The 27,437-nt window shown below is 47.1% G+C and overlaps 1 protein-coding gene across 1 annotated transcript in view; it reads right to left on the reverse strand.

Annotated features, from left to right (window-relative positions):
* LOC120060794 (inositol 1,4,5-trisphosphate receptor type 3-like) overlaps positions 1-27,437 on the reverse strand; it is a 56,819-nt gene that overhangs the window by 14,100 nt on the left and 15,282 nt on the right. The window contains exons 5-35 of the mRNA XM_039010216.1: positions 20,467-20,625; positions 20,142-20,240; positions 19,724-19,807; positions 19,424-19,570; positions 19,219-19,314; positions 19,038-19,078; positions 18,772-18,903; positions 18,576-18,675; positions 18,325-18,485; positions 17,980-18,121; positions 17,664-17,825; positions 17,281-17,453; positions 17,053-17,172; positions 16,720-16,908; positions 12,340-12,591; positions 12,090-12,234; positions 11,791-11,932; positions 11,411-11,607; positions 11,157-11,277; positions 10,979-11,033; positions 6,924-7,089; positions 6,549-6,725; positions 5,475-5,549; positions 4,739-4,858; positions 4,461-4,583; positions 3,848-4,048; positions 2,714-2,965; positions 2,278-2,403; positions 1,767-1,892; positions 1,486-1,606; positions 336-517 (exon numbers count right to left, since the gene is read on the reverse strand). Coding sequence (XP_038866144.1) covers positions 336-517; positions 1,486-1,606; positions 1,767-1,892; positions 2,278-2,403; positions 2,714-2,965; positions 3,848-4,048; positions 4,461-4,583; positions 4,739-4,858; positions 5,475-5,549; positions 6,549-6,725; positions 6,924-7,089; positions 10,979-11,033; positions 11,157-11,277; positions 11,411-11,607; positions 11,791-11,932; positions 12,090-12,234; positions 12,340-12,591; positions 16,720-16,908; positions 17,053-17,172; positions 17,281-17,453; positions 17,664-17,825; positions 17,980-18,121; positions 18,325-18,485; positions 18,576-18,675; positions 18,772-18,903; positions 19,038-19,078; positions 19,219-19,314; positions 19,424-19,570; positions 19,724-19,807; positions 20,142-20,240; positions 20,467-20,625 — 4,386 coding nt within the window. The remainder of the gene's footprint in view (positions 1-335; positions 518-1,485; positions 1,607-1,766; positions 1,893-2,277; positions 2,404-2,713; positions 2,966-3,847; positions 4,049-4,460; positions 4,584-4,738; positions 4,859-5,474; positions 5,550-6,548; positions 6,726-6,923; positions 7,090-10,978; positions 11,034-11,156; positions 11,278-11,410; positions 11,608-11,790; positions 11,933-12,089; positions 12,235-12,339; positions 12,592-16,719; positions 16,909-17,052; positions 17,173-17,280; positions 17,454-17,663; positions 17,826-17,979; positions 18,122-18,324; positions 18,486-18,575; positions 18,676-18,771; positions 18,904-19,037; positions 19,079-19,218; positions 19,315-19,423; positions 19,571-19,723; positions 19,808-20,141; positions 20,241-20,466; positions 20,626-27,437) is intronic.

Below are 27,437 nucleotides of genomic sequence, written 5' to 3' on the forward strand. Positions count from 1 at the left end.
AAACCCTCAAGAACAGTGAACAAACAGAGAGAAGGGGCAGGGTTTTCACCCCACTGGTCAAACACCAAACCCTCAAGAACAGTGAACAAACAGAGAGAAGGGACAGGGTTTTCACCCCACTGGTCAAACACCAAACCCTCAACAACAGTGAACAAACAGAGAGAAGGGACAGGGTTTTCACCCCACTGGTCAAACACCAAACCCTCAACAACAGTGAACAAACCAGAGAGACGGAGGCCAAGGAATTTTCCCATTGCTCTTTCTGTTGTGGCTATGGCTGAATAAAATGATGGATACAGGAGGGGAATGGGAGCAGGGTGGATTATGGGTCCAACCTGCAGCTTCTCAATGATGTTCTTGTAGTCCCAGGGGTTGTTGGGGGCGGAGGGGCGGCTGGAGCGGCTGGAACTCTTGTAGTTGGGGTTGGAGCGGGACAGAGAGTTGAGGGAACTGCTGCTCAGCATGGTGGTGATCTGAGACTCCAGGTCCAGAGGCAGGGAGATGGAGCGGTTCTTTGCTGTACACATAAGATTGGAGAAAGTCATCATTGAGTTCAAAAGGTACTCGCACAATGTAGAACAATCTTAAGTTATATTTACAAACCTTTATTTCACTAGGCAAGTCAGTTAAGAACAAATTCTTATTTACAATGACGGCCTATGAACAGTGAGTTAACTGCCTTGTTCAGGGGCAGAACGACATATTTTTACCTTGTCAGCTCGGGGATTCGATCTTGCAACCTTTCGGTTACTAGTCCAACGCTCTAACCACTAGGCTGCCTGCCGCCCCCGACTTAATTTGACCTTGTGTGTCTAGGCCCTGTATGCCCCTGAATGTAGCCCACCTCTGGGCCCTGTATGCCCCTGACTGTATCCCACCTCTGGGCCCTGTATGCCCCTGACTGTATCCCACCTCTGGGCCCTGTATGCCCCTGACTGTATCCCACCTCTGGGCCTTGTATGCCCCTGACTGTAGCCCACCTCTGGGCCCTGTATGCCTCTGACTGTAGCCCACCTCTGGGCCCTGTATGCCTCTGACTGTAGCCCACCTCTGGGCCCTGTATGCCCCTGACTGTAGCCCACCTCTGGGCCCTGTATGCCCCTGACTGTAGCCCACCTCTGGGCCCTGTATGCCCCTGACTGTAGCCCACCTCTGGGCCCTGTATGCCCCTGACTGTAGCCCACCTCTGGGCCCTGTATGCCCCTGACTGTAGCCCACCTCTGGGCCCTGTATGCCCCTGACTGTAGCCCACCTCTGGGCCCTGTATGCCCCTGACTGTATCCCACCTCTGGGCCCTGTATGCCCCTGAATGTAGCCCACCTCTGGGCCCTGTATGCCCCTGACTGTATCCCACCTCTGGGCCCTGTATGCCTCTGACTGTATCCCACCTCTGGGCCCTGTATGCCCCTGAATGTAGCCCACCTCTGGGCCCTGTATGCCCCTGAATGTAGCCCACCTCTGGGCCCTGCAGTAGGTCCGTCTCACCTGTCATAGCCAGGGTACGGATGCAGGTCTCCACCAGGCCTCTGTGTTGCTGCTGCAGCCAGGGACAGTCCAGCAGACGCATGCTAGACTGGAGCAGCTGTGTTACTGTGGTGTGGTGAGTCTGGTTAAAGGCACAGAGGATATCAGAATCACACGATGAGAATTCATTACACATCATGACTACACAAATACTGTAAGACAATACAAAGACAATACACAGGCTCTACAGTAAACGTTATATCATGACAAAGCCTCTGAGTAGGCAGCAGCAGTGAGCTGACCTGTAGAGAGGTGCTGTTTTCAGAGAAGGGGGAGCTGAAGAAGGCATTGATGGTGTCAAACACCACGTTGATGATGTACTTCTCCAGGATAGGGTCAGTCAGACGCTTCTCTCTCTTGTTACACACCTAGAGAGATTAGAGAGGACAAGAACTATAGATGAAAGGCCGGGGTCACTTTACCCAAAGACTCACGGGTCAGGTCAGGCAGTATGACCCTGCTAGGGCCCTCTGTTTCGCGCAATCATGTGACATGCCTGCATTTTGACCTTTTATTTATTTAACCTTTTATATAACTTTAACTTTAACTTAATTAACTGTCCCCTTATCTTTTTATGTCAGATGGTCCAGCACCATCCTCATACAATCGCTTTCATGTTTGATGTAATTCTCATTTCTGGAAAGGCTTAAAATACAGGATACAATCTTGCTATGTCATATGATTACGCAAAACACAGAGAGGGATGAGACTTGTGGGTGAGAGTGGTCCCATTGATTGGGGAGTGAGACTTACCCTGGCCATGTCCACGATGAAGTCCTCAAACAGTTTCCAGATGTGATTGCTGGTGTAAATCTCCTTCATCTCTACCTCTGTATCTACGTAGCAGTGATTCACAAAGTTCACATAGGCAATCTTCACCTGAGGAACACACACACACACACACACACACACACACACACACACACACACACACACACACACACACACACACACACACACACACACACACACACACACACACACACACACACACACACACACACACACACACACACACACACACACACACAGCTGGGTCAGCCGTCTTTACATTTTGTAATGATAATGTTAACATTACCTTTGCAGGTGTATGTCCGCAGATCATTGCATGCTGCTGTGTTTTTTTCTAAATGAGGATAATGTAGGGTACTAACTAATTAATTATATGCCTGTTCCATTTGAGACATACCTCTGTGATACAGTCCTCGTGTGTGACCACTCTCACCACGTCCTCTAGGGGCAGCAGCGAGGTACATTTGATCTCTGTGTAAACGTTCTTGCCCTCAGCGCAGGCCGATAGCAGCTCCACCAGAGAGATGTGGTAGCGCAGGGGGCTGTGCTCCTGAACCCCCTCCCTGGACTCTGCCATCAGCTCCAGCATGGTGGCAAATGACGCCTTGTCATTATAAAACACCACCACATCCTCACCGGCGTTGGTTAACTAGAGGGGAGACAACCACACCGTGTGAGAGGAACAATTACATCATTATCGATGTGATTGATGTGGCTGGATGTGGTTCATCTGTTATTTTAGCAGCGTTTCAGACAAACTTTGGATTGTAAAACAGACTAGACAAGATAAACATGGAAAAAACTTCTGCATTATTTACAACTTTTACAGGTTGATTCCATACCAATTAAAAAGTCAGGGTTAGCAATGGGTTGATTCCATACCAATTAAAAAGTCAGGGTTAACAATGGGTTGATTCCATACCAATTAAAAAGTCAGGGTTAACAATGGGTTGATTCCATACCAATTAAAAAGTCAGGGTTAACAATGGGTTGATTCCATACCAATTAAAAAGTCAGGGTTAACAATGGGTTGATTCCATACCAATTAAAAAGTCAGGGATAACAATGGGTTGATTCCATACCAATTAAAAAGTCAGGGTTAACAATGGGTTGATTCCATACCAATTAAAAAGTCAGGGATAACAATGGGTTGATTCCATACCAATTAAAAAGTCAGGGATAACAATGGGTTGATTCCATACCAATTAAAAAGTCAGGGTTAACAATGGGTTGATTCCATACCAATTAAAAAGTCAGGGTTAACAATGGGTTGATTCCATACCAATTAAAAAGTCAGGGTTAACAATGGGTTGATTCCATACCAATTAAAAAGTCATGGTTAACAATGGGTTGATTCCATACCAATTAAAAAGTCAGGGTTAGCAATGGGTTGATTCCATACCAATTAAAAAGTCATGGTTAACAATGGGTTGATTCCATACCAATTAAAAAGTCAGGGTTAGCAATGGGTTGATTCCATACCAATTAAAACGTCAGGGTTAACAATGGGTTGTGGGGGAAGGTCCCTTACCTCAGTCATGATCATGTCCTGACACTTCTTCACATACTTCCCCTCGGCCTTGATGATGGTGTGCAGGAAGTTGAGGTACTGGACGTGGCGTCCGTGAGTGGCCAGGCAGTGGACGAAGTGCTGCAGCACGTTCTCACTGATCTCTGTACACAGCTGGTAGTTATTACTGAAGATGTGCTGCACTGTCTCTGCCTCCATGAGCTGGAGGGAGGGAGAGAGGGGGGGGAAGGGGGAGAGAGCGAGAGAGAGGAGGAGAGAGGGTAAGGGAGAGAGAGAGCGAGGGAGAAAGGGGGAGAGAGCGAGTGAGAAAGTGAGAGAGGGGAAGGGAGAGAGAGAGGAAGGAAGGAAGAGAGAGGGGAAGGGACCGAGAGAAAGAGAGAGAGGGGAAAGGGACAGAGAGAAAGGGGAAAGGGAGAGAGAGAGCAAGAGGATGAGAAGGGAGAGAGGGAAGGGATAGAGAGGGAGAGATGGGAAAAAAGAGAGAGGGGAAGGGAGAGAGAGAGGGGAAGAGAGAAAGGGAGAGAGGGAAAGGGGGAGAGATGGTTCATTATTACGTCTGATGAGAATAGGATGGATTGAAGTAGAAAACAACATGGTGTGTGAATTCACTCACTCCTGGGTTCAGGAAGAGGCTGAGGTTCTTATGAAGCAGCACCTGGTTCTCCAGGTTCCCCATGCAGAACTTCTGCAGGAACAGGTGAGTGCACCTGATGATCCCTTGCATCTTGGTGTCATGCTGAAACCCAGGAAAGTGTGAGAGAGAGAGAGACAGAAGTCATGTTATTTAGGGTGGCTTTAACTAACAACACCGGGATGTTTTAGTAGATATGTTAGTATTGGACTATGTGTTTGGTTGTCAGTGTGGGGGCACCGTTCACGTACATCCCCCACCTGATCGTATGACACCTGCAGCAGGTCCAGCATCACTTTGTGGGCTCCCATGTTCTTCAGGAGTCTCTGCTGCTTCTTCCACACCCCCGTGCTGCACATCTTATTCAGACGCTCCATGATCTGGAGGAAACAGAATGTCTTCAGAAATACAGCCCAACACTACTCCACGGGGACTACGGGACATGCTAACCTGGGTAACACTACTCCACGGGGACTACGGGACATGCTAACCTGGGTGACACTACTCCACGGGGACTACGGGACATGCTAACCTGGGTGCCACTACTCCACGGGGACTACGGGACATGCTAACCTGGGTGACACTACTCCACGGGGACTACGGGACATGCTAACCTGGGTGACACTACTCCACGGGGACTACGGGACATGCTAACCTGGGTGACACTATTCCACGGGGACTACGGGACATGCTAACCTGGGTGACACTACTACACGGGGACATGCTAACCTGGGTGACACTATTCCACGGGGACTACGGGACATGCTAACCTGGGTGACACTACTACACGGGGACATGCTAACCTGGGTGACACTACTCCACGGGGACTACGGGACATGCTAACCTGGGTGACACTACTCCACGGGGACTACGGGACATGCTAACCTGGGTGACACTACTCCACGGGAACATGCTAACCTGGGTGACACTACTCCACGGGGACATGCTAACCTGGGTGAAGGACAACGTGACAGTTCCAATGGAAAAGATACACACCTCTCTGACTTTCTGGTAGTTCTCATTGCTCTTATCCGACTGCTCTTTCTTCAGGGTCACATCCTCTAAGTCCATCTAAAAGGAAATCAGAAGTGTTGTTAGCACGGTGTTAGTCCCTACACTAAGTGTTAGCACGGTGTTAGTCCCAACACTAAGTGCTGTTAGCACGGTGTTAGTCCCTACACTAAGTGTTGTTAGCACGGTGTTAGTCCCAACACTAAGTGTTGTTAGCATGGTGTTAGTCCCAACACTAAGTGCTGTTAGCACGGTGTTAGTCCCTACACTAAGTGCTGTTAGCACGGTGTTAGTCCCTACACTAAGTGTTGTTAGCACGATGTTAGTCCCTACACTAAGTGTTGTTAGCACGATGTTAGTCCCAACACTAAGTGCTGTTAGCACGGTGTTAGTCCCAACACTAAGTGCTGTTAGCACGGTGTTAGTCCCAACACTAAGTGCTGTTAGCACGGTGTTAGTCCCTACACTAAGTGTTGTTAGCACGGTGTTAGTCCCTACACTAAGTGTTGTTAGCACAGTGTTAGTCCCTACACTAAGTGTTGTTAGCACAGTGTTAGTCCCTACACTAAGTGTTGTTAGCACAGTGTTAGTCCCTACACTAAGTGTTGTTAGCACGGTGTTAGTCCCTACACTAAGTGCTGTTAGCACGGTGTTAGTCCCTACACTAAGTGCTGTTAGCACGGTGTTAGTCCCTACACTAAGTGCTGTTAGCACGGTGTTAGTCCCTACACTAAGTGCTGTTAGCACAGTGTTAGTCCCTACACTAAGTGCTGTTAGCACGGTGTTAGTCCCTACACTAAGTGCTGTTAGCACGGTGTTAGTCCCTACACTAAGAGCTGTTAGCACGGTGTTAGTCCCTACACTAAGTGTTGTTAGCACGGTGTTAGTCCCTACAATAAGTGCTGTTAGCACGGTGTTAGTCCCTACAATAAGTGTTGTTAGCACGGTGTTAGTCCCTACAATAAGTGGGGTTAGCACGGTGTTAGTCCCTACACTAAGTGTTGTTAGCACGGTGTTAGTCCCTACACTGGTAATAATAGAGTTTCTTCAATCTAAAGCCCTCACCTCTACATTTTCATTTTTGTCCTTCTTGTCTTTCTTCCCCTCCCCTCCTCCAGAGCCGCTCTTCTTGTCCACCCAGAGCTCAGACTTCTCCACCATGGTGCGGAGAAGGTCAAGGTCACTCTTTATCAGCTTGTAGTTATCAACATCCTGCCCCGAGATCAGCAACTGGACCTGAGGACAACATGGAGAGAATTTCAGAGAGACCAGGAAACAAAGATAGCAAGAATATATAGATACTGTATAAGAACGAGATGGCAATAGAGTACTTGCAGATACTGTACCAAGTTTATATTGGAGTGCAGGTCATTATTGTTTGTTTATTATTTGTTTGCCTTCAGTGATTTCATCATTTTGAATTGATCTCCTTACCTGTTTAAAAGTGTGCAGGACCTCCTGTCTCTGGCTGAAGTGCTTGAAGAGCAGCTGGAGGGCCCCAGACACCAATGGAGGGTAATCATGCATGGTGAGGTGGATCAACACCCTCAAGAACATTCGACCTCCCTCATCATCCACCTCTAGTATGCTGTTCCCCTTCCTGACAGGAGGACACAGTCACGGGTTAGTATGCTGTTCCCCTTCCTGACAGGAGGACACAGTCACGGGTTAGTATGCTGTTCCCCTTCCTGACAGGAGGACACAGTCACGGGTTAGTATGCTGTTCCCCTTCCTGACAGGAGGACACAGTCACGGGTTAGTATGCTGTTCCCCTTCCTGACAGGAGGACACAGTCACGGGTTAGTATGCTGTTCCCCTTCCTGACAGGAGGACACAGTCACGGGTTAGTATGCTGTTCCCCTTCCTGACAGGAGGACACAGTCACGGGTTAGTATGCTGTTCCCCTTCCTGACAGGAGGACACAGTCACGGGTTAGTATGCTGTTCCCCTTCCTGACAGGACACAGTCACGGGTTAGTATGCTGTTCCCCTGCCTGACAGGAGGACACAGTCACGGATTAGCATGCTGTTCCCCTTCCTGACAGGAGGACACAGTCACGGGTTAGTATGCTGTTCCCCTGCCTGACAGGAGGACACAGTCACGGGTTAGTATGCTGTTCCCCTTCCTGACAGGAGGACACAGTCACGGGTTAGCATGCTGTTCCCCTTCCTGACAGGAGGACACAGTCACGGGTTAGTATGCTGTTCCCCTGCCTGACAGGAGGACACAGTCACGGGTTAGTATGCTGTTCCCCTTCCTGACAGGAGGACACAGTCACGGGTTAGCATGCTGTTCCCCTTCCTGACAGGAGGACACAGTCACGGGTTAGTATGCTGTTCCCCTTCCTGACAGGACACAGTCACGGGTTAGTATGCTGTTCCCCTGCCTGACAGGAGGACACAGTCACGGGTTAGCATGCTGTTCCCCTTCCTGACAGGAGGACACAGTCACGGGTTAGCATGCTGTTCCCCTGCCTGACAGGAGGACACAGTCACGGGTTAGTATGCTGTTCCCCTTCCTGACAGGACACAGTCACGGGTTAGTATGCTGTTCCCCTTCCTGACAGGACACAGTCACGGGTTAGTATGCTGTTCCCCTTCCTGACAGGAGGACACAGTCACGGGTTAGCATGCTGTTCCCCTTCCTGACAGGAGGACACAGTCACGGGTTAGCATGCTGTTCCCCTTCCTGACAGGACACAGTCACGGGTTAGTATGCTGTTCCCCTTCCTGACAGGAGGACACAGTCACGGGTTAGCATGCTGTTCCCCTTCCTGACAGGACACAGTCACGGGTTAGTATGCTGTTCCCCTTCCTGACAGGAGGACACAGTCACGGGTTAGTATGCTGTTCCCCTTCCTGACAGGACACAGTCACGGGTTAGTATGCTGTTCCCCTGCCTGACAGGACACAGTCACGGGTTAGCATGCTGTTCCCCTTCCTGACAGGACACAGTCACGGGTTAGCATGCTGTTCCCCTTCCTGACAGGAGGACACAGTCACGGGTTAGTATGCTGTTCCCCTTCCTGACAGGAGGACACAGTCACGGGTTAGTATGCTGTTCCCCTTCCTGACAGGAGGACACAGTCACAGGTTAGTATGCTGTTCCCCTGCCTGACAGGAGGACACAGTCACGGGTTAGTATGCTGTTCCCCTTCCTGACAGGACACAGTCACGGGTTAGTATGCTGTTCCTCTGCCTGACAGGAGGACACAGTCACGGGTTAGTATGCTGTTCCCCTTCCTGACAGGACACAGTCACGGGTTAGCATGCTGTTCCCCTTCCTGACAGTAGGACACAGTCACGGGTTAGTATGCTGTTCCCCTGCCTGACAGGAGGACACAGTCACAGGTTAGCATGCTGTTCCCCTTCCTGACAGGACACAGTCACGGGTTAGCATGCTGTTCCCCTTCCTGACAGGAGGACACAGTCACGGGTTAGCATGCTGTTCCCCTTCCTGACAGGACACAGTCACGGGTTAGTATGCTGTTCCCCTTCCTGACAGGACACAGTCAGGGGTTAGTATGCTGTTCCCCTTCCTGACAGGACACAGTCACAGGTTAGCATGCTGTTCCCCTTCCTGACAGGAGGACACAGTCACGGGTTAGCATGCTGTTCCCCTTCCTGACAGGACAGTCACGGGTTAGCATGCTGTTCCCCTTCCTGACAGGACACAGTCACGGGTTAGCATGCGCTCCTCTGTGTCTCAGTTGGTAGAGCATGGCTCTTGCAATGCCAGGATCGTGGTTTCAGTTCCCGGGACTGCCCATACAGTGGGGCAAAAAAGTATTTAGTCAGCCACCAATTGTGCAAGTTCTCCCACTTAAAAAGATGAGAGAGGCCTGTAATTTTCATCATAGGTACACTTCAACTATGACAGACAAAATGAGAAAAATAAATCCAGAAAATCACATTGTAGGATTTTTTATGAATTTATTTGGAAATTATGGTGGAAAATAAGTATTTGGTCAATAACAAAAAGTTTATCTCAATACTTTGTTATATACCCTTTGTTGGCAATGACAGAGGTCAAACGTTTTCTGTAAGTCTTCACAAGGTTTTCACACACTGTTGCTGGTATTTTGGCCCATTCCTCCATGCAGATCTCCTCTAGAGCAGTGATGTTTTGGGGCTGTTGCTGGGCAACACGGACTTTCAACTCCCTCCAAAGATTTTCTATGGGGTTGAGATCTGGAGACTGGCTAGGCCACTCCAGGACCTTGAAATGCTTCTTACGAAGCCACTCCTTCGTTGCCCGGGCGGTGTGTTTGGGATCATTGTCATGCTGAAAGACCCAGCCACGTTTCATCTTCAATGTCCTTGCTGATGGAAGGAGGTTTTCACTCAAAATCTCACGATACATGGCCCCATTCATTCTGTCCTTTACACGGATCAGTCGTCCTGGTCCCTTTGCAGAAAAACAGCCCCAAAGCATGATGTTTCCACCCCCATGCTTCACAGTAGGTATGGTGTTCTTTGGATGCAACTCAGCATTCTTTGTCCTCCAAACACGACGAGTTGAGTTTTTACCAAAAAGTTCTATTTTGGTTTCATCTGACCATATGACATTCTCCCAATCTTCTTCTGGATCATCCAAATGCTCTCTAGCAAACTTCAGACGGGCCTGGACATGTACTGGCTTAAGCAGGGGGACACGTCTGGCACTGCAGGATTTGAGTCCCTGGCGGCGTAGTGTGTTATTGATGGTAGGCTTTGTTACTTTGGTCCCAGCTCTCTGCAGGTCATTCACTAGGTCCCCCCGTGTGGTTCTGGGATTTTTGCTCACCGTTCTTGTGATCATTTTGACCCCACGGGGTGAGATCTTGCGTGGAGCCCCAGATCGAGGGAGATTATCAGTGGTCTTGTATGTCTTCCATTTCCTAATAATTGCTCCCACAGTTGATTTCTTCAAACCAAGCTGCTTACCTATTGCAGATTCAGTCTTCCCAGCCTGGTGCAGGTCTACAATTTTGTTTCTGGTGTCCTTTGACAGCTCTTTGGTCTTGGCCATAGTGGAGTTTGGAGTGTGACTGTTTGAGGTTGTGGACAGGTGTCTTTTATACTGATAACAAGTTCAAACAGGTGCCATTAATACAGGTAACGAGTGGAGGACAGAGGAGCCTCTTAAAGAAGAAGTTACAGGTCTGTGAGAGACAGATATCTTGCTTGTTTGTAGTTGACCAAATACTTATTTTCCACCATAATTTGCAAAAAAATTCATAAAAAATCCTACAATGTGATTTTCTGGATTTTTTTTTCTCATTTTGTCTGTCATAGTTGAAGTGTACCTATGATGAAAATTACAGGCCTCTCTCATCTTTTTAAGTGGGAGAACTTGCACAATTGGTGGCTGACTAAATACTTTTTTGCCCCACTGTATGTAAAATGTATGCACGCATGAACGTAAGTCGCTTTGAATAAAAGCATCTGCTAAATTACTAGTATAACAACAACACATGTTCTGGAGAAGGACTTCAGTGGTGAACCTACCCCACACCAAACATGGCCTCTGCCTGATCTCCTATGTGCTGCAGGTTGATGGTGGCTGTTGAAAGACAGAGTTAAGAATGTGACTTATTGAGGTGGAGAGAAGCTGTTCAAAGAGGAATAATGTATAAGGCCTGGTTAGTAGAGAGCAATGGGTCCCTTAAAATAGCTACTGCACTACCTGCTTGCTCCATTGATGTTGTAGCATCGGCATCTGCCATGGGATAAACATCAACAAACTCCTTCTTGAAGACGGACAGCAGGAAGGAGAGCCGGTAGTCCAGGCGGACATTCAGGATAAACTGAAGATCAACAAGAGAAAGAACAGCGCTTAGCATTAAAAGGGATACATGAAGGGCTATGACTTGTTTTCCATTACAAGCATAAACACAACCCTATGAGAAGATGTCGTAGCTTCCAGTAGGTTTATCAAACCTGCAGGATTTCCAGTATTTTCAACTTGGTGTCCATGACGGTGATGTCCTGTTTGCCGATGCTGTCCTTGCTGCGGTTCGGTCCTTCTATAATGGAAACACTCCTCCCTGGACCTCCAAACATGGACTGTTTCCTGCTCAGTACCATGGTGGACATCATCTGACCCACGCCATGGATGGAACGCTTCGTGTTCTTTCCTAAAACACAGAATGGGAGATGTAAAGAACCCTGAAACTACTTCATTATTACGGAGATGGTGAAAAGCATTGAGGAAACCCGAATATGAACGTCAGTTGTACCGATTTGTTTTTCATAAAATGTGTGGTAACTCTCCCCTAATACTGTTGAATGCAGAAAAGAGGTGTTTCTTATCCTCTTACCACTGCCATCGTCCTGGAGCGCTGGGTGAAGTGAAGGGTTGGGAATACAGTCAATGATTCCCAGAAGAGTGCGTGTCAACCTCAGCAGCTCAAAGAAACTGTAAAAGCCGAAGTAGATGAGGTGTCTGGCCAGGCTCACCACCTGAGGGGACAGAACATTCTAGCAGTTATCATTCTAGCAGTTATCATTCTAAAGTGGTAGCGAGCCAGAGAGTTCTTGTCCCATTACCAAATATAGGTGTTTTTGAGGTATTCACAGTATTGTTAAATGGGAATAGGAATGAGGAGGGAATTGACACCTCATAGGTGAGTTTGTTCTTCTCCTCGTCAGCGAAAGGCAGGTCGTCATTGAGGACATTGTTGAGGTACTCCTCCATGAACACCATGGTGTTGGCAAACTTGTTCTTCTTATTGTCCCGCAAGTCATCCATGTTGGAATCATAACTAAGCAAGGGAAGAGATAAAGAAATATAGAAATACACAGCCTGAGTTAAACTGTACCTCAATGTGCACAATACAATGTTCTGGGAAAAATGCTTGAAGTCTTACTCTTTAATTGTGATGGAGGTTGGGATCTCTGTCCACAGACGTGCAAACTTGACAGGGGTCACCAGCTCCTGGGGGTCTCGGTCCACGTGCGTGTGCAGCATGAGTCTGCAGAAGGAGGCTCTGAGGTCAAAGGGCAGCGTCTCGTCCATCATACACAGGAAGATGAGTTCCACATCCAGCTGCTTAGAGATCTCACCTATGGCCAGGTACTGGCGGTCCAGACATATCCGCGCATACAGCTTCAGCTGGTACCTGCAGGGACAAAGGGGAAGGTTTGACAATGAAGCATACACAAGACTTCATCAAAGTAGATCCCAGGGTTGAAATACTTCAGATTAGTATAATTTCCTGTTCACATTACCTTTAGTAACAGTACATTCCCATATCGAGACATAATGGAAGGGGTGCAACTTTCACTGTGGACAGGGGGGACATGACCCCCCCCGCATTATGAGATTGCATGTTTGTCCTCCCCCCAGTTTTATCATTGCACTGTGATACAAAACATGGCAACGGTGTGCTTTAGGACCATGTGGATGCCTCAGAGAGGTCAGGTAGGCAAAGCTTCTGAAAGCTGGTGTATAGGACCAGCATGGGAGAGATGAACAGCGGCAGCTGCTGTCTGTTACGCTCTTTCAATGAGTTGTAAAAGCAAGCAGAGCAGAAACTGGCAACTCTTTAGCTGACTGATCTAGCTGGCAAGATAGCTGCTGTTTGACAGGGGGGAACAAGTATTTATTCCCAGTGCTGAGCTAGTAGTGTAACTGACATGTTACGTTCGCTAATGTTTCATTCCCTCTCGACTGAAGTGAATGAACTACTAGCAGCTAGTTAGCTTACTAGTAGCTACCACAGCCAGCTCTAGCTAGCCTCTACCTATCTGTCAGGTAGCAGTATCTAACCGCTTTTGTGTTTATGGAAATGTTTTGTAGCCTTTGTTTTGTCCCATTTCAACAGAAGTAAATTTGATGATGTACCATTAGCTAGAGCTAGCCAAAAGTTGGCTAACGCTAGCGAGCTCACTAACTTTAGCTAATATTTTTGTCTCAATCACACTAGACCTGAATCAAACAATGAAACCAAGCCTCCCGGGTGGCGCAGTGGTCTAGGGCACTGCATCGCAGCGCTAGCTGCGCCACCAGAGACTCTGGGTTCGCGCCCAGGCTCTGTCGCAGCCGGCCGCGACCGGGAGGTCCGTGGGGCGACGCACAATTGGCCTAGCGTCGTCCGGGTTAGGGAGGGTTTGACCGGTAGGGATATCCTTGTCTCATCGCGCACCAGCGACTCCTGTGGCGGGCCGGGCGCAGTGCGCGCTAACCAAGGGAGCCAGGTGCACGGTGTTTCCTCCGACACATTGGTGCGGCTGGATTCCGGGTTGGAGGCGCGCTGTGTTAAGAAGCAGTGCGGCTTGGTTGGGTTGTGTATCGGAGAACGCATGGCTTTCGACCTTCGTCTCTCCCGAGCCCGTACGGGAGTTGTAGCGATGAGACAAGATAGTAATTACTAGCAATTGGATACCACGAAAATTGGGGAGAAAAAAAAACAAAAAAACAATGAAACCAGATGGCCAAACGATTGACATCCGATATTCTATTTGTTTTTTTCAGCGCAATGAGTTTTTATTAATCAGTATAGCAATGTAACTTTATTGATCTGTCAGCTTCCCTAATTAATTCACTACGTTTCACACTGACTCAGTATAAACAGCTCTACAAGCTTCACTGTCATGGTGCACAGTCAGTACACAACACTATGCTCATCATGTCTTAGCAGGATCAGATAGTGACAGGTGTCATAGCCAGGGAAGACCAGTCTACAGAGCTCAGGTGAATTGTGCTGTATATTATAACAATCAGCAAATGGATACAAAGTTCCATCTTGAGTTGATGGGTACAGTCTGGGATCAGGGAATAATGGTCACTTCAATTATTTAACCATTTTTATTCATGGATAATATAATGTATAAATGTACACCAAGGTAATTATTTGTCATGCCTCATCTGAGCAGGATCAGATGGTGACAGGGGTCTCATCAGGGTCAGGCAGCTAGGGAAGACCAGTCTGTGACGGTGCTGAGGTGAACTTTTGCAGATACAGTTTATTGAAACTATTTTAAGGCAGTCTGACAAACCTCTAAAGTCGATTTCCAAATGTATCAAGGGTTGCAAGGCTTTTCGCAATGAGACAAAACATGTAAAACAAAAATGTAAAGAAGACCTGGGAGACACTATTGATGATGAATGGATACAGATGTGTTAGAATGCCCCGTCATGTTCATATAATCTCAGACATAAATGACTGCAGTTTAAGACCATCCAGAGAACATACTATATGCCAGCGTACGTGAATATCATGCACTCAGAAATGTCATTCTGCTGGAGGTGTAAAACACAAAGGGGGACATATTTGCATATGTTATGGTCTTGTGAAGGCTGGCTGAATTCTGGCAAAGAGTATGTTCTTTTATCTCAGCAGGTCTACAGATTCTCCCTTCACTCTGTTTTTCCTTGCTTGGAATGTTGATACTGTAGACTTATCAGAAGAAACTATGTAACCTAGAATTTATAGCAGCTAAGAAATGCATTGCCATTAATCGGAAGGTTGGTTATCCTCCCACAATGGATGGAAGAAATGTCAAGTTATGTATCACTAGATTTATTACAAGAATAAGGGTATACTGGGCAACTTTCATAAGGTCTAAAACCCTTATGTAGAATACTGTACGACAAAATAAGTCTGTATTGAAAACATGCCCATGTCAGAGGAGATACCTATTTAGGCAATCCCTAGCTGCTGGGCTGCTCAGTCCTGCCCCTGGGGATCTGCTGTACTGTTGGTTGTCACTCTGGCCTTGGCCTAACACACCTGAAACCAATAATGAATGTTTCACTAAGATCCATAAGCTGAGTGGGGTGTGTTGGGGTGCTACAGGGCCGTGGACCCCTAGTGGAAGGACGGGGTGACCCAGCTATAGTGTGCAAGTAAGAAGAGTTCTACAGTACTATTAGGCCTATGATATGGAGGATGGACTGTTTCTGTGTGTTAATGTGGAGATGTATGAGTGTTTGTATTACAATTTTGTTTCCCCATGGGCCTCCCGGGTGGCGCAGTGGTCTAGGGCACTGCATCGCAGTGCTAGCTGCGCCACCAGAGTCTCTGGGTTCGCGCCCAGGCTCTGTTGCAGCCGGCCGCGACCGGGAGGTCCGTGGGGCGACGCACAATTGGCATAGCGTCGTCCGGGTTAGGGAGGGTTTGGCCGGTAGGGATATCCTTGTCTCATCGCGCTCCAGCGACTCCTGTGGCGGGCTGGGCGCAGTGCACGCTAACCAAGGTCGCCAGGTGCACGGTGTTTCCTCCGACACATTGGTGCGGCTGGCTTCCGGGTTGGAGGCGCGCTGTGTTAAGAAGCAGTGCGGCTTGGTTGGGTTGTGCTTCGGAGGACGCATGGCTTTCGACCTTCGTCTCTCCCGAGCCCGTACGGGAGTTGTAGCGATGAGACAAGATAGTAATTACTAGCGATTGGATACCACGAAAATTGGGGAGAAAGGGGGATAAAATAAAAAAATAAAAAATATATATATATATATATATATATATATATTTTGGTTTCCCCAAACTTTCCCTTGAGCGGGCTGGCTGGGCGGTCTGGCTGAAATTTGATATTGTAACGATGTGCGCTGAGAGTCGGGATGCAAGTTCAGGGAGTGAGTGATTTAATAAATAAATGAAACAAACACGTAACACAAACAACGCACAGACATGACCCAGGAATAGAAACAATGACGCCTGGGGAAGGAAGGAACCAAAGGGAGTGACATATATAAAGGGCAGGTAATCAAGGAGGTGATGGTGTCCAGGTGAGTGTCATTATGCGCTGACGCGCGTAACGATGGTGACGGGTGTGAGTCATAATGAGCAGCCTGGTGACCTAGAGGCCGGAGAGGGCGCACACGTGACAGATATAGAGGATGTCTTTGTACTTTATTTGTAAGAGCTGTTCATTTGTTAGGCTATTGGTTAAAGGTGCAACACAATATTGATTATTGAATTATTATTGATCTAGTTCAGTCTTAGCAATCACTTAAACATATTTAATAACTATCTCTTACCCAGCTTGATGACTGTGGGCATTTTTGCTTACTTTTTGTTGTTCTAAATAGAGACGGCTAGAAGGGTCATGGGTCATATTAGATTGTGTAAAAATGCAGGAAATAAGCTTTAGATGCCCCGCAAAAATGGGAGGCCACCCAGGCCCCCCCGCCAAGTTATCACCCCACTTCTAAAACCAAAGTTGCACCCACTGATGTTAGATAAGTAGTCTCCTTCAGGATAAATAAAGGTTAAATAAAATAAAAATACAAAATAAATAAATCCATCTACCTATAGTATCTGAGCACGTTCTCGTCATGAGCGTTCCCCTGTCTGGCCTCCTGGGCTAGCTGTCTGATGCCCTTCTCTTGCTTCTCATTGGTCTTGTCAGTCCAGACCAGCCACACCTCATCATCGTCAGAATACTCTTCCATGCCCATGTATTCAGTGGCATGGGGCATCTCTTTGGGCACGCGCCGTCTGCATGGGCAAACACATTAAATCATGAACACTCAACCCAGAAGAAAACACACACACACACACACACAGAGAGAGAGGCCATTGCATGTCAACTGTGTGTTTGTGTGTGTAGGAATATACACAGTAAAGAAGAGCACCACTTACTCAGTCTTGATGAGAATGTCTTGGTTCCTGGGATCCAGCACACACTTACAGATCAACTCCTGAGTTACAGAAATGGCCACGTTATTGGACACACAAAGATCTGACAGGTAGTCCAGAAACCTGAGGGGAAACAGGCCCATGTTTAAGTTACACCACAAAGGTTTTGAATGAACATAAATATTATTTGAATATTAGTTGGGGGGGGGGGGGGGGGGTCTCTCTCCTCACCTGGGTTCCCTGTTCTTGCGGACCAAGCTAACGAAGGTCTCCACCTCCTTCTTAGTGATGTGTTTCTCCAGCAGCTTGCGGTTGTTGTGTAGCAGGGCAGTGATGGTGTCCTCAGCTAGGATGTCATAGCCAATCTGAGACTGCATCAACCCAAACTGCTTGGCTATGTGCTCCTGAGGGGTGGGCGGGGTGGGGGGGGGGGAGTCAAGAGTGGGGATTTTTTGTGCTGTCAGCCACTTTGTGTATCATCCAAGTGACCTGTTGCTCTACATTTAGCTTCAGCATTTAGCAGCAAAGGAGGCCCAGGGATCAATCATTTTATCTTGGGCCAGGAAAAGTAATCTACCCTGTTACAGAATGTGAGTCAATGTGGTGTACAGTACCTGGTTTTTGCGGTAGTCCTGCTGTGAATGTCGCAGCACCCGGTAACAGAGGCGAAACATGTACTGGTAGGGGGAATTCTTCTGGTCTGACAGCTCCTCCAATCGCAGCAATGGGCCTTCTGCCCCTTTATCCTTGAACGGGGCCTTCAGGATCCCAAAGATCTGTGGCAGGACAAAAGAATAGAGAAATATTCAAGGTAACATGTGACAATATGGATATAATTATGACAAGAAAACATAAACCTATATGTGATCATCAATCTGATGTTTAGGCAGGCGTCATTACACTAGGCTTGTTTAAAATGGTTCTTCTGACCTGTTTGAGGATGTTTTGTTCCCTCATGAGTTTCTGTCTCTCTCGGTTGACCTTGGTCATCACCACATCTAGCACAACCTGACCGCTGTTGGGCGTGTCCACCACAAAGAACACCAGGTCCTCTAGCAGCTTAATGGCAAACCTGCAGTGTCAAGGAAAAGGACACACACACACAACTGTTACTGGTCTGGCCAGGGAACTAACCCTATTGACTGCTACAGTGCAGCTCTTAAAATACTGACTTCAATCAAGTAGAACGGAGAGAAAACAGACCAAAAGCTTTCTTTCATAAAAATGGTTTGATTTCATGGATATATTTTTAAGCCTTTTCTGCAGACACTTTACCTTCTGTCATTGGGGCTGATAAATCCCTCGTTAAACCTGTCCACTACGGTGCTCAACATGAAACTGGCATCGTTGGCAAAGTCCAGGTCCCGGATCTCCATCACTGGCACTGACACGATGGCAAAGGCCTCCTTATCCTCTTTGGTAGGACAGGTGCCCAGCTAAGAGAGGGAGATGGAACAGAAAGACTGTCTGTTTCTGACAGGAAGTCAGTGTCAAGTGACAGTGCATGTACAACAGCCTGTACTTACCATGAGTCTAATAGGTCTCTCCTCATCTATATCTATGGGCACGTTGGTGCTCTGGATCCACGTGTTGGTGCATAGGTGTATGAGGCGCACATACGAATTCCTGAGAGGAAGAAAGTTTACAATAGAGAGCCAGTGAAACATACTGTAAGTCTTTACTGTATGGTACAGTCTGTGCAGAGTCGATGCAGTACACTACCTTGGCACAAAGGAGTCTGTTTTCTGCAGAGTTGTGGGGTCTAGCTCAAACAAAGAGGCAATGTCATTCCCATGTGGCATAGCCGACAGCTTGTACTTGATCCTCTCACCCAAAATCTTCAGTTTTCTTTTACTGTCCTGCTACAGAGGGCAGGGGTCAAGGGTCAGGTTTTAACACAGTAACACTGACTGTCAACATCACACCGGCATGAGTAACCCTAGACAGTCAAATAATATAGTATGCGTACCGTATCTTCAATCAACAACGTCTGGATTTCAACACCGTCACCTTTGTAACACGGATTTTCCTAAAGCAACGATAACAACACATCGTGCTCTATAAAGTAAAACGACCCAACATCACTATAATGAACAACATCACTATAATGACCACAACGTGGTGACTAAAAGCCGTGGTTCAATAACCAGTAGTGCAGCGGTGTGTTACCTCAGCTGCCAGGTAACTCCCTGTGGCAAGGTGTTTAAACCGATAGAGAGTGTTCCAGTGTCCGGCTCCTCCTCGACACGGATCATGATGCACCACCTTGGGAAAAAAATCACACCATCAAAACAAACTTCAGTCATTCCTTAAACCATTTAGCTACGGTACAACAGAGCATATTGTGTGTGTGTGTGTGTGTGTGTGTACCAACCTCCACTTCCCACAGGGCATTGGAGCTGGTGGCAGAGGTAGCAGACTGGCGCAGGGTGGTACGGAGGAACACATGTAGCTTGACCTTGTACTCGTCACAGGTCAGGAACTTCTCCTGCTCCGCATGGAACAACCGCACTACATCCCCCTGACAGGACACACCAGCAAAGTGCTGCATTCATCTAAAGCTGGAGGTTCTAATGCTATTATTGGTGTTAGGCTGTGAAAGTGAAGAAGAAATCGATCACAGTGATAGAAGTTTGATAGATAGTATACATCAAGGACGTTACAGGAGACTTACTCCTTTCAAGACCTCATCCTTATGGTCACTGAACATCATGAACAGGTTGATCTTCCAGCTAGTGTTGCAGTTCACAGAGTTCACCTGCAGAGGGAGACACACACACACAGCTTCAGCATGGCACCCCTGTTGCATCTACAGTAGACTCATCTGGATAACCCAGAGCTAAAATCTCAAAACCAGTAGATCTGTTTCACGAGAGATTAACATTACAGCTATTCATCATTGCCGTCAGTAACAACTGTTTTGCATGCGTGTGTGTGTGTGTGTGTGTGTGTGTGTGTGTGTGTGTGTGCGTGCGTGCGTGCGTGCGTGTTCGGTGGGTGGGTGTGTGTGACAGGAAGAAGCCTCACTCTTCCAGAGAGTTTGCCACGGATGAATCAGACAATGTGGTAATGACGACAGAACTCTCCATTACCTCTTTGCATCCAGTGTGGTCGGAGAGCTCATAGTTGCTGGCGTGTAGGGGCTGGCCTGCATTCACTGGGTTCAGGATCACCTTGTCTCCCACCACTACCTGCAGAACAACACATGACCAGACTGGTTATGTACCTTGGATGACTGATCATTCCGACTGATGTCTGTACTCTGTACTCATCACAGTAAAAAAACAAGCCAATGCTGTAATTGGCAGTATCCTTCTAGATAGTGGTTATGGTACTTTTCTTGGTGAAGCTAACATTTAGGTTAGTGTGTATTAATGTCATTTGAGTCTGTACTGTAATAGGAGTTAGTTGAGTTACATTGTCTCCGTTGGCCCTTAGCTTCCAGAAGGGCTGGATGAACAGCCAGGAGCCCTCATTCCCCGTCCCGTCCAGGGTGACCCGCATGGCATTCTTCTCCAGTAGGGCAGGCAGACGCTTATTCACAGTCAGGAACTTGTTACTCTTCATATGCAGCAGCTGTCAAGCCAGGATACGTAACACACAAAAAGACAGGCCACTGTTAAAACCTCCAAAAATCACTCACTTTCATATCATGTCTGTGATAATGTGCTGTTATGATGGTAGGTTGACATGGATAGAATGCACCACTATCCTATCAAGAATGGGAATCAGCCAACCAGGAAGGGGAACCACTTAAGAAAGCATGGTTGGAAGACCAAGATGAATAGTACTAAAACCATGCATCAACAGACAAGATTCCCCCAGATGTTGTCATTCAGAGACTATGTTGTCTCAGACATTTCAAAAGGAGATAATGAAGCGAAAGTAGCACACCTGTCCTCACTGAAGCTTATTATGGTTAAAAGAGATTAAAAGGAGAATTAGGAGGGAATAAGCAGGGAATTTTGGTTAAAAGAGATTAAAAGGAGAATTAGGAGGGAATAAGCAGGGAATTTTGGTTAAAAGAGATTAAAAGGAGAATTAGGAGGGAATAAGCAGGGAATTTTGGTTAAAAGAGATTAAAAGTAGAATTAGGAGGGAATAAGCAGGGAATTTTGGTTAAAAGAGATTAAAAGGAGAATTAGGAGGGAATAGGCAGGGAATTTTGGTTAAAAGAGATTAAAAGGAGAATTAGGAGGGAATAGGCAGGGAATTTTGGTTAAAAGAGATTAAAAGGAGAATTAGGAGGGAATAAGCAGGGAATTTTGGTTAAAAGAGATTAAAAGGAGAATTAGGAGGGAATAAGCAGGGAATTTTGGTTAAAAGAGATTAAAAGGAGAATTAGGAGGGAATAGGCAGGGAATTTTGGTTAAAAGAGATTAAAAGGAGAATTAGGAGGGAATAAGCAGGGAACTTTATTGGTTTCTGTTTTTCCAGAAATCCTGGTTGGAGGATTATGGATTTCCTGCTTATTCCCTCCCGATTCCGGGAATCCTCCAACTGGGATTTCAGGAAACCAGGGAATTTATTGAAAGTTCACGGAATTTTACAACCCTAAGGAGAATAAAGGACTGGGGGAAACCTGAGGAAGGGTGAGGGTGTGTCCAAACCTTAGAAGAACATCAATAAATCCTCAAAGCTAAATTAGACCTTACTTCCTGGAAGATAAAGTGACTCAGCAGTTTTTTATTTTATTATTGTACTGCATTGTATGCTTGTCATTGTGATAACCCCAAGGTGTGCTGTGTGCACTCGCTGCACAGCCATTAACAGATTACAGCTAGTGATCTCCAGAGAGAGAGAGACAGACTCCCCCTTTGGTCTTCAACCCTCCCCTACCTCTCCCCCCCTCAGTCCGTCTGAATCAGAAGGACATCTACACTACACAGTTGAATCACAGTTGAATCACACCTATAATGTCTGCCCAGATCAGCGAGGGCTTTTAACATTGACTCTTCACTGTGTGTCCCACCATTCTGTAAGTCCATTACATTCAGATCTCATCCAGAGCGACTTACAGTTAGTTAGTGTATTCATCTTCAGATAGCTGGGTGGGACAACCACATATCACTGTCACTGTAAGTGTATTCATCTTCAGGAAGCTGGGTGAGACAACCACATATCACTGTCATTGTAAGTGTTTTCATCTTCAGATAGCTGGGTGAGACAACCACATATCACTGTCATTGTAAGTGTATTCATCTTCAGATAGCTGGGTGAGACAACCACATATCACTGTCATTGTAAGTGTATTCATCTTCAGATAGCTGGGTGAGACAACCACATATCACTGTCATTGTAAGTATATTCATCTTCAGATAGCTGGGTGGGACAACCACATATCACTGTCATTGTAAGTATATTCATCTTCAGATAGCTGGGTGGGACAACCACATATCACTGTCATTGTAAGTATATTCATCTTCAGATAGCTAGGTGGGACAACCACATATCATAGTAAGTACATTTTTCCTCAATGAAGTAGTTAAAATCAGTCAGTGGTAGTAGGAAAAGACACGAGCACAGCCCTCTCTCTCTTTGTGTTGCAATAAGAGTCAATATTGACCAGGCACATGTTCAGTGGAAATCCTGGCACCTAGACCTCAGTCAATAAATACATTTCTCATAAGATATTGACACTGTACTGTACATTTTCCTATGAATTATTTAATATCTCTTCTTCATTGGGCCTTCAGTGATGAAAAAAGGGGTTGGAGATGTCTGATCATAACCATCAATTGTAGCCCAGGTATGAAATTAACAAAACTCTAAAATATGTTCAAGTTCAAACCAAGAACGTTTTTGTTTAAGAAACTCAATATGTTGTCTATTTACGACATTAATGTACACCAATTATGCACTTTTATCTACAAATACTTATACCTCCCAGACAGTTTACCTAAACCCTTCAATGGATTGTTCCAGGTTCATTCTGAAATCTATCTATATAACACAAGACACTGGGATAACCTTCACCCTCCCCACTGCCACACCTCACATAGTCAATTCTCTATCAGATACAGAGGTACCGTACTCTGGAATTCTTAAATTCACATTGCCAAAATGTCATCATCCCTCAGTAATCTCCTCTATGAAGACTGGGGGTCAGCCTGACGGACCAAACTACCTGGTAATCTCCTCCATTAAGACTGGGGGTCAGCCTGACGGACCAAACTACCTGGTAATCTCCTCCGTTAAGACTGGGGGTCAGCCTGACGGACCAAACTACCTGGTAATCTCCTCCATTAAGACTGGGGGTCAGCCTGACGGACCAAACTACCTGGTAATCTCCTCCATTAAGACTGGGGGTCAGCCTGACGGACCAAACTACCTGGTAATCTCCTCCATGAAGACTGGGGGTCAGCCTGACGGACCAAACTACCTGGTAATCTCCTCCATTAAGACTGGGGGTCAGCCTGACGGACCAAACTACCTGGTAATCTCCTCCATTAAGACTGGGGGTCAGCCTGACGGACCAAACTACCTGGTAATCTCCTCCATTAAGACTGGGGGTCAGCCTGACGGACCAAACTACCTGGTAATCTCCTCCATTAAGACTGGGGATCAGCCTGACGGACCAAACTACCTGGTAATCTCCTCCATTAAGACTGGGGGTCAGCCTGACGGACCAAACTACCTGGTAATCTCCTCTATGAAGACTGGGGGTCAGCCTGACGGACCAAACTACCTGGTAATCTCCTCCATTAAGACTGGGGGTCAGCCTGACGGACCAAACTACCTGGTAATCTCCTCCATTAAGACTGGGGGTCAGCCTGATGAACCAAACTACCTGGTAATCTCCTCCATTAAGACTGGGGGTCAGCCTGACGGACCAAACTACCTGGTAATCTCCTCTATGAAGACTGGGGGTCAGCCTGACGGACCAAACTACCTGGTAATCTCCTCCATTAAGACTGGGGGTCAGCTTGACGGACCAAACTACCTGGTAATCTCCTCCATTAAGACTGGGGGTCAGCCTGACGGACCAAACTACCTGGTAATCTCCTCCATGAAGACTGGGGGTCAGCCTGACGGACCAAACTACCTGGTAATCCCCTCCATGAGGACTGGGGGTCAGCCTGACGGACCAAACTACCTGGTAATCTCCTCTATGAAGACTGGAGGTCAGCCTGACGGACCAAACTACCTGGTAATCTCCTCCATTAAGACTGGGGGTCAGCCTGACGGACCAAACTACCTGGTAATCTCCTCTATGAAGACTGGGGGTCAGCCTGACGGACCACACTACCTGGTAATCTCCTCTATGAAGACTGGGGGTCAGTCTGACGGACCAAACTACCTGGTAATCTCCTCCATTAAGACTGGGGGTCAGCCTGATGAACCAAACTACCTGGTAATCTCCTCCATTAAGACTGGGGGTCAGCCTGACGGACCAAACTACCTGGTAATCTCCTCCATTAAGACTGGGGGTCAGCCTGACGGACCAAACTACCTGGTAATCTCCTCCATTAAGACTGGGGGTCAGCCTGACGGACCAAACTACCTGGTAATCTCCTCCATTAAGACTGGGGGTCAGCCTGATGGACCAAACTACCTGGTAATCTCCTCCATTAAGACTGGGGGTCAGCCTGATGGACCAAACTACCTGGTAATCTCCTCCATTAAGACTGGGGGTCAGCCTGATGAACCAAACTACTCAGTAATCTCCTCTATGAAGACTGGGGGTCAGCCTGACGGACCAAACTACCTGGTAATCTCCTCCATTAAGACTGGGGGTCAGCCTGATGAACCAAACTACTCAGTAATCTCCTCCATGAAGACTGGGGGTCAGCCTGACGGACCAAACTACCTGGTAATCTCCTCCATTAAGACTGGGGGTCAGCCTGATGAACCAAACTACTCAGTAATCTCCTCCTTGAAGACTGGGGGTCAGCCTGACGGACCAAACTACCTGGTAATCTCCTCCATTAAGACTGGGGGTCAGCCTGCTGAACCAAACTACTCAGTAATCTCCTCCATGAAGACTGGGGGTCAGCCTGACGGACCAAACTACCTGGTAATCTCCTCCATTAAGACTGGGGGTCAGCCTGCTGAACCAAACTACTCAGTAATCTCCTCCATGAAGACTGGGGGTCAGCCTGATGAACCAAACTACCTGGTAATCTCCTCCATTAAGACTGGGGGTCAGCCTGATGAACCAAACTACTCAGTAATCTCCTCCATGAAGACTGGGGGTCAGCCTGATGAACCAAACTACCCGGGAGGGATCACTGAGAAACCGGTGCGGTCTGTTCTCTGTCATCACTTAGAATCTCTTTAGAATATGAACACACTTAAGAGGAAAATCTAGGCTGACTTCACCTGGCTAAGACAACCTGACAAAACAGACTGTCTAGGTTTCCATACAAGGGTGACATGCAGAAATATTCCGTTATGGACCAGCTATTATGAGTCATGATGAGGAAGCTTGGGTTGTGAAACACCTGACTGCATGGAATACCAATCCCTGTAACTTGGAGGTCAATAATCCCATTAGTGAGTGGGTGATTTCTAAGCAAACAGCTGGAGGCAGGGCTTTTTCCTATAGATCTCCATTTTTATGGAATGGTCTGCCTACCCATGTGAGAGACGCAGACTCGGTCTCAACCTTTAAGTCTTTACTGAAGACTTATCTCTTCAGTAGGTCATATGATTGAGTGTAGTCTGGCCCAGGAGTGTGAAGGTGAACGGAAAGGCTCTGGAGCAACGAACCGCCCTTGCTGTCTCTGCCTGGCCGGTTCCCCTCTCTCCACTGGGATTCTCTGCCTCTAACCCTATTACAGGGGCTGAGTCACTGGCTTACTGGTGCTCTTTCATGCCGTCCCTAGGAGGGGTGCGTCACTTGAGTGGGTTGAGTTACTGACGTGATCTTCCTGTCTGGGTTGGCGCCCCCCCTTGGTTTGTGCTGTGGTGGAGATCTTTGTGGGCTATACTCGGCCTTGTCTCAGGACGGTAAGTTGGTGGTTGAAGATATCCCTCTAGTGGTGTGGGGGCTGTGCTTTGGCAAAGTGGGTGGGGTTATATCGTTCCTGTTTGGCCCTGTCCGGGGGTATCATCGGATGGGGCCACAGTGTCTCCTGACCCCTCCTGTCTCAGCCTCCAGTATTTATGCTGCAGTAGTTTATGTGTCGGGGGGCTAGGGTCAGTTGGTTATATCTGGAGTACTTCTCCTGTCTTATCCGGTGTCCTGTGTGAATTTAAGTATGCTCTCTCTAATTCTCTCCTTCTCTCTTTCTCTCTCTCTCTCGGAGGACCTGAGCCCTAGGACCATGCGTCAGGACTACCGGGCATGATGACTCCTTGCTGTCCCCAGTCCACCTGGCCTTGCTGCTGTTCCAGTTTCAACTGTTCTGCCTGCGGCTATGGAACCCTGACCTGTCCACCGGACGTGCTACCTGTCCCAGACCTGCTGTTTTCAACTCTCTAGAGACCGCAGGAGCAGTAGAGATACTCTTAATGATCGGCTATGAAAAGCCAACTGACATTTACTCCTGATTATTATTTGTGAACATTTATGAACATTTGAACATCTTGGCCATGTTCTGTTATAATCTCCACCCGGCACAGCCAGAAGAGGACTGGCCACCCCTCATAGCCTGGTTCCTCTCTAGGTTTCTTCCTAGGTTTTGGCCTTTCTAGGGAGTTTTTCCTAGCCGCCCTGCTTCTACACCTGCATTGCTTGCTGTTTGGGGTTTTAGGCTGGGTTTCTGTACAGCACTTCGAGATATTAGCTGATGTACGAAGGGCTATATAAAATAAAATCGATTGATTTATTTGAGTGATACTGCCCACAGCTAGCTCATTTGGGTTTTTGGTTTTGGTTTCACATTGGTTGTGGGAATGAAGACATATCTTTTCTGACCAGTAAAACGGAATGTTTTTTAAACATTCCGAGAACAGAGGTGAACATTTTGCCTGTTCTGGAATGTTTATTTTTAGGTTGCAGGGAGGTTCTGAGAACATTTTACTCTGGTCCCTTGAACGTTTTCCTGTGAGGTTTTATTAACACTGAGAACAAAAATTATGTTTTTAAGTTTTTCTTTTTATAACTTCCTTAAAACTTTCACTGAATGTTTCAATAAGACTTTTCTGAACTCCAAGCACAGTTAGGACACAGGGAAATTCATTTCCTTAGGCATTAATCAAGCAAACACATTTATTTTTCATCGTGACACAGCATCAGTGAGACCCAAACCTAGAATCTTCTATTCTCTGTCCATGGAATTAGTCCACTGCGCCACCAGGATGGAGCTATCATGCCATGTTTTTACAACTCATTAAAGCTGTTCATTTTAGTTTATTCAAACAGACCCCATTTCAAAGGAAACAAGCACTCATTAAGATCTGGTGTAGCCAATTAGTGGGTGTGGCCAACACGCAACATGAGA

The sequence above is a fragment of the Salvelinus namaycush genome, chromosome 16 (genome assembly GCF_016432855.1).
Source record: "Salvelinus namaycush isolate Seneca chromosome 16, SaNama_1.0, whole genome shotgun sequence".
Taxonomy (NCBI): domain Eukaryota; kingdom Metazoa; phylum Chordata; class Actinopteri; order Salmoniformes; family Salmonidae; genus Salvelinus; species Salvelinus namaycush.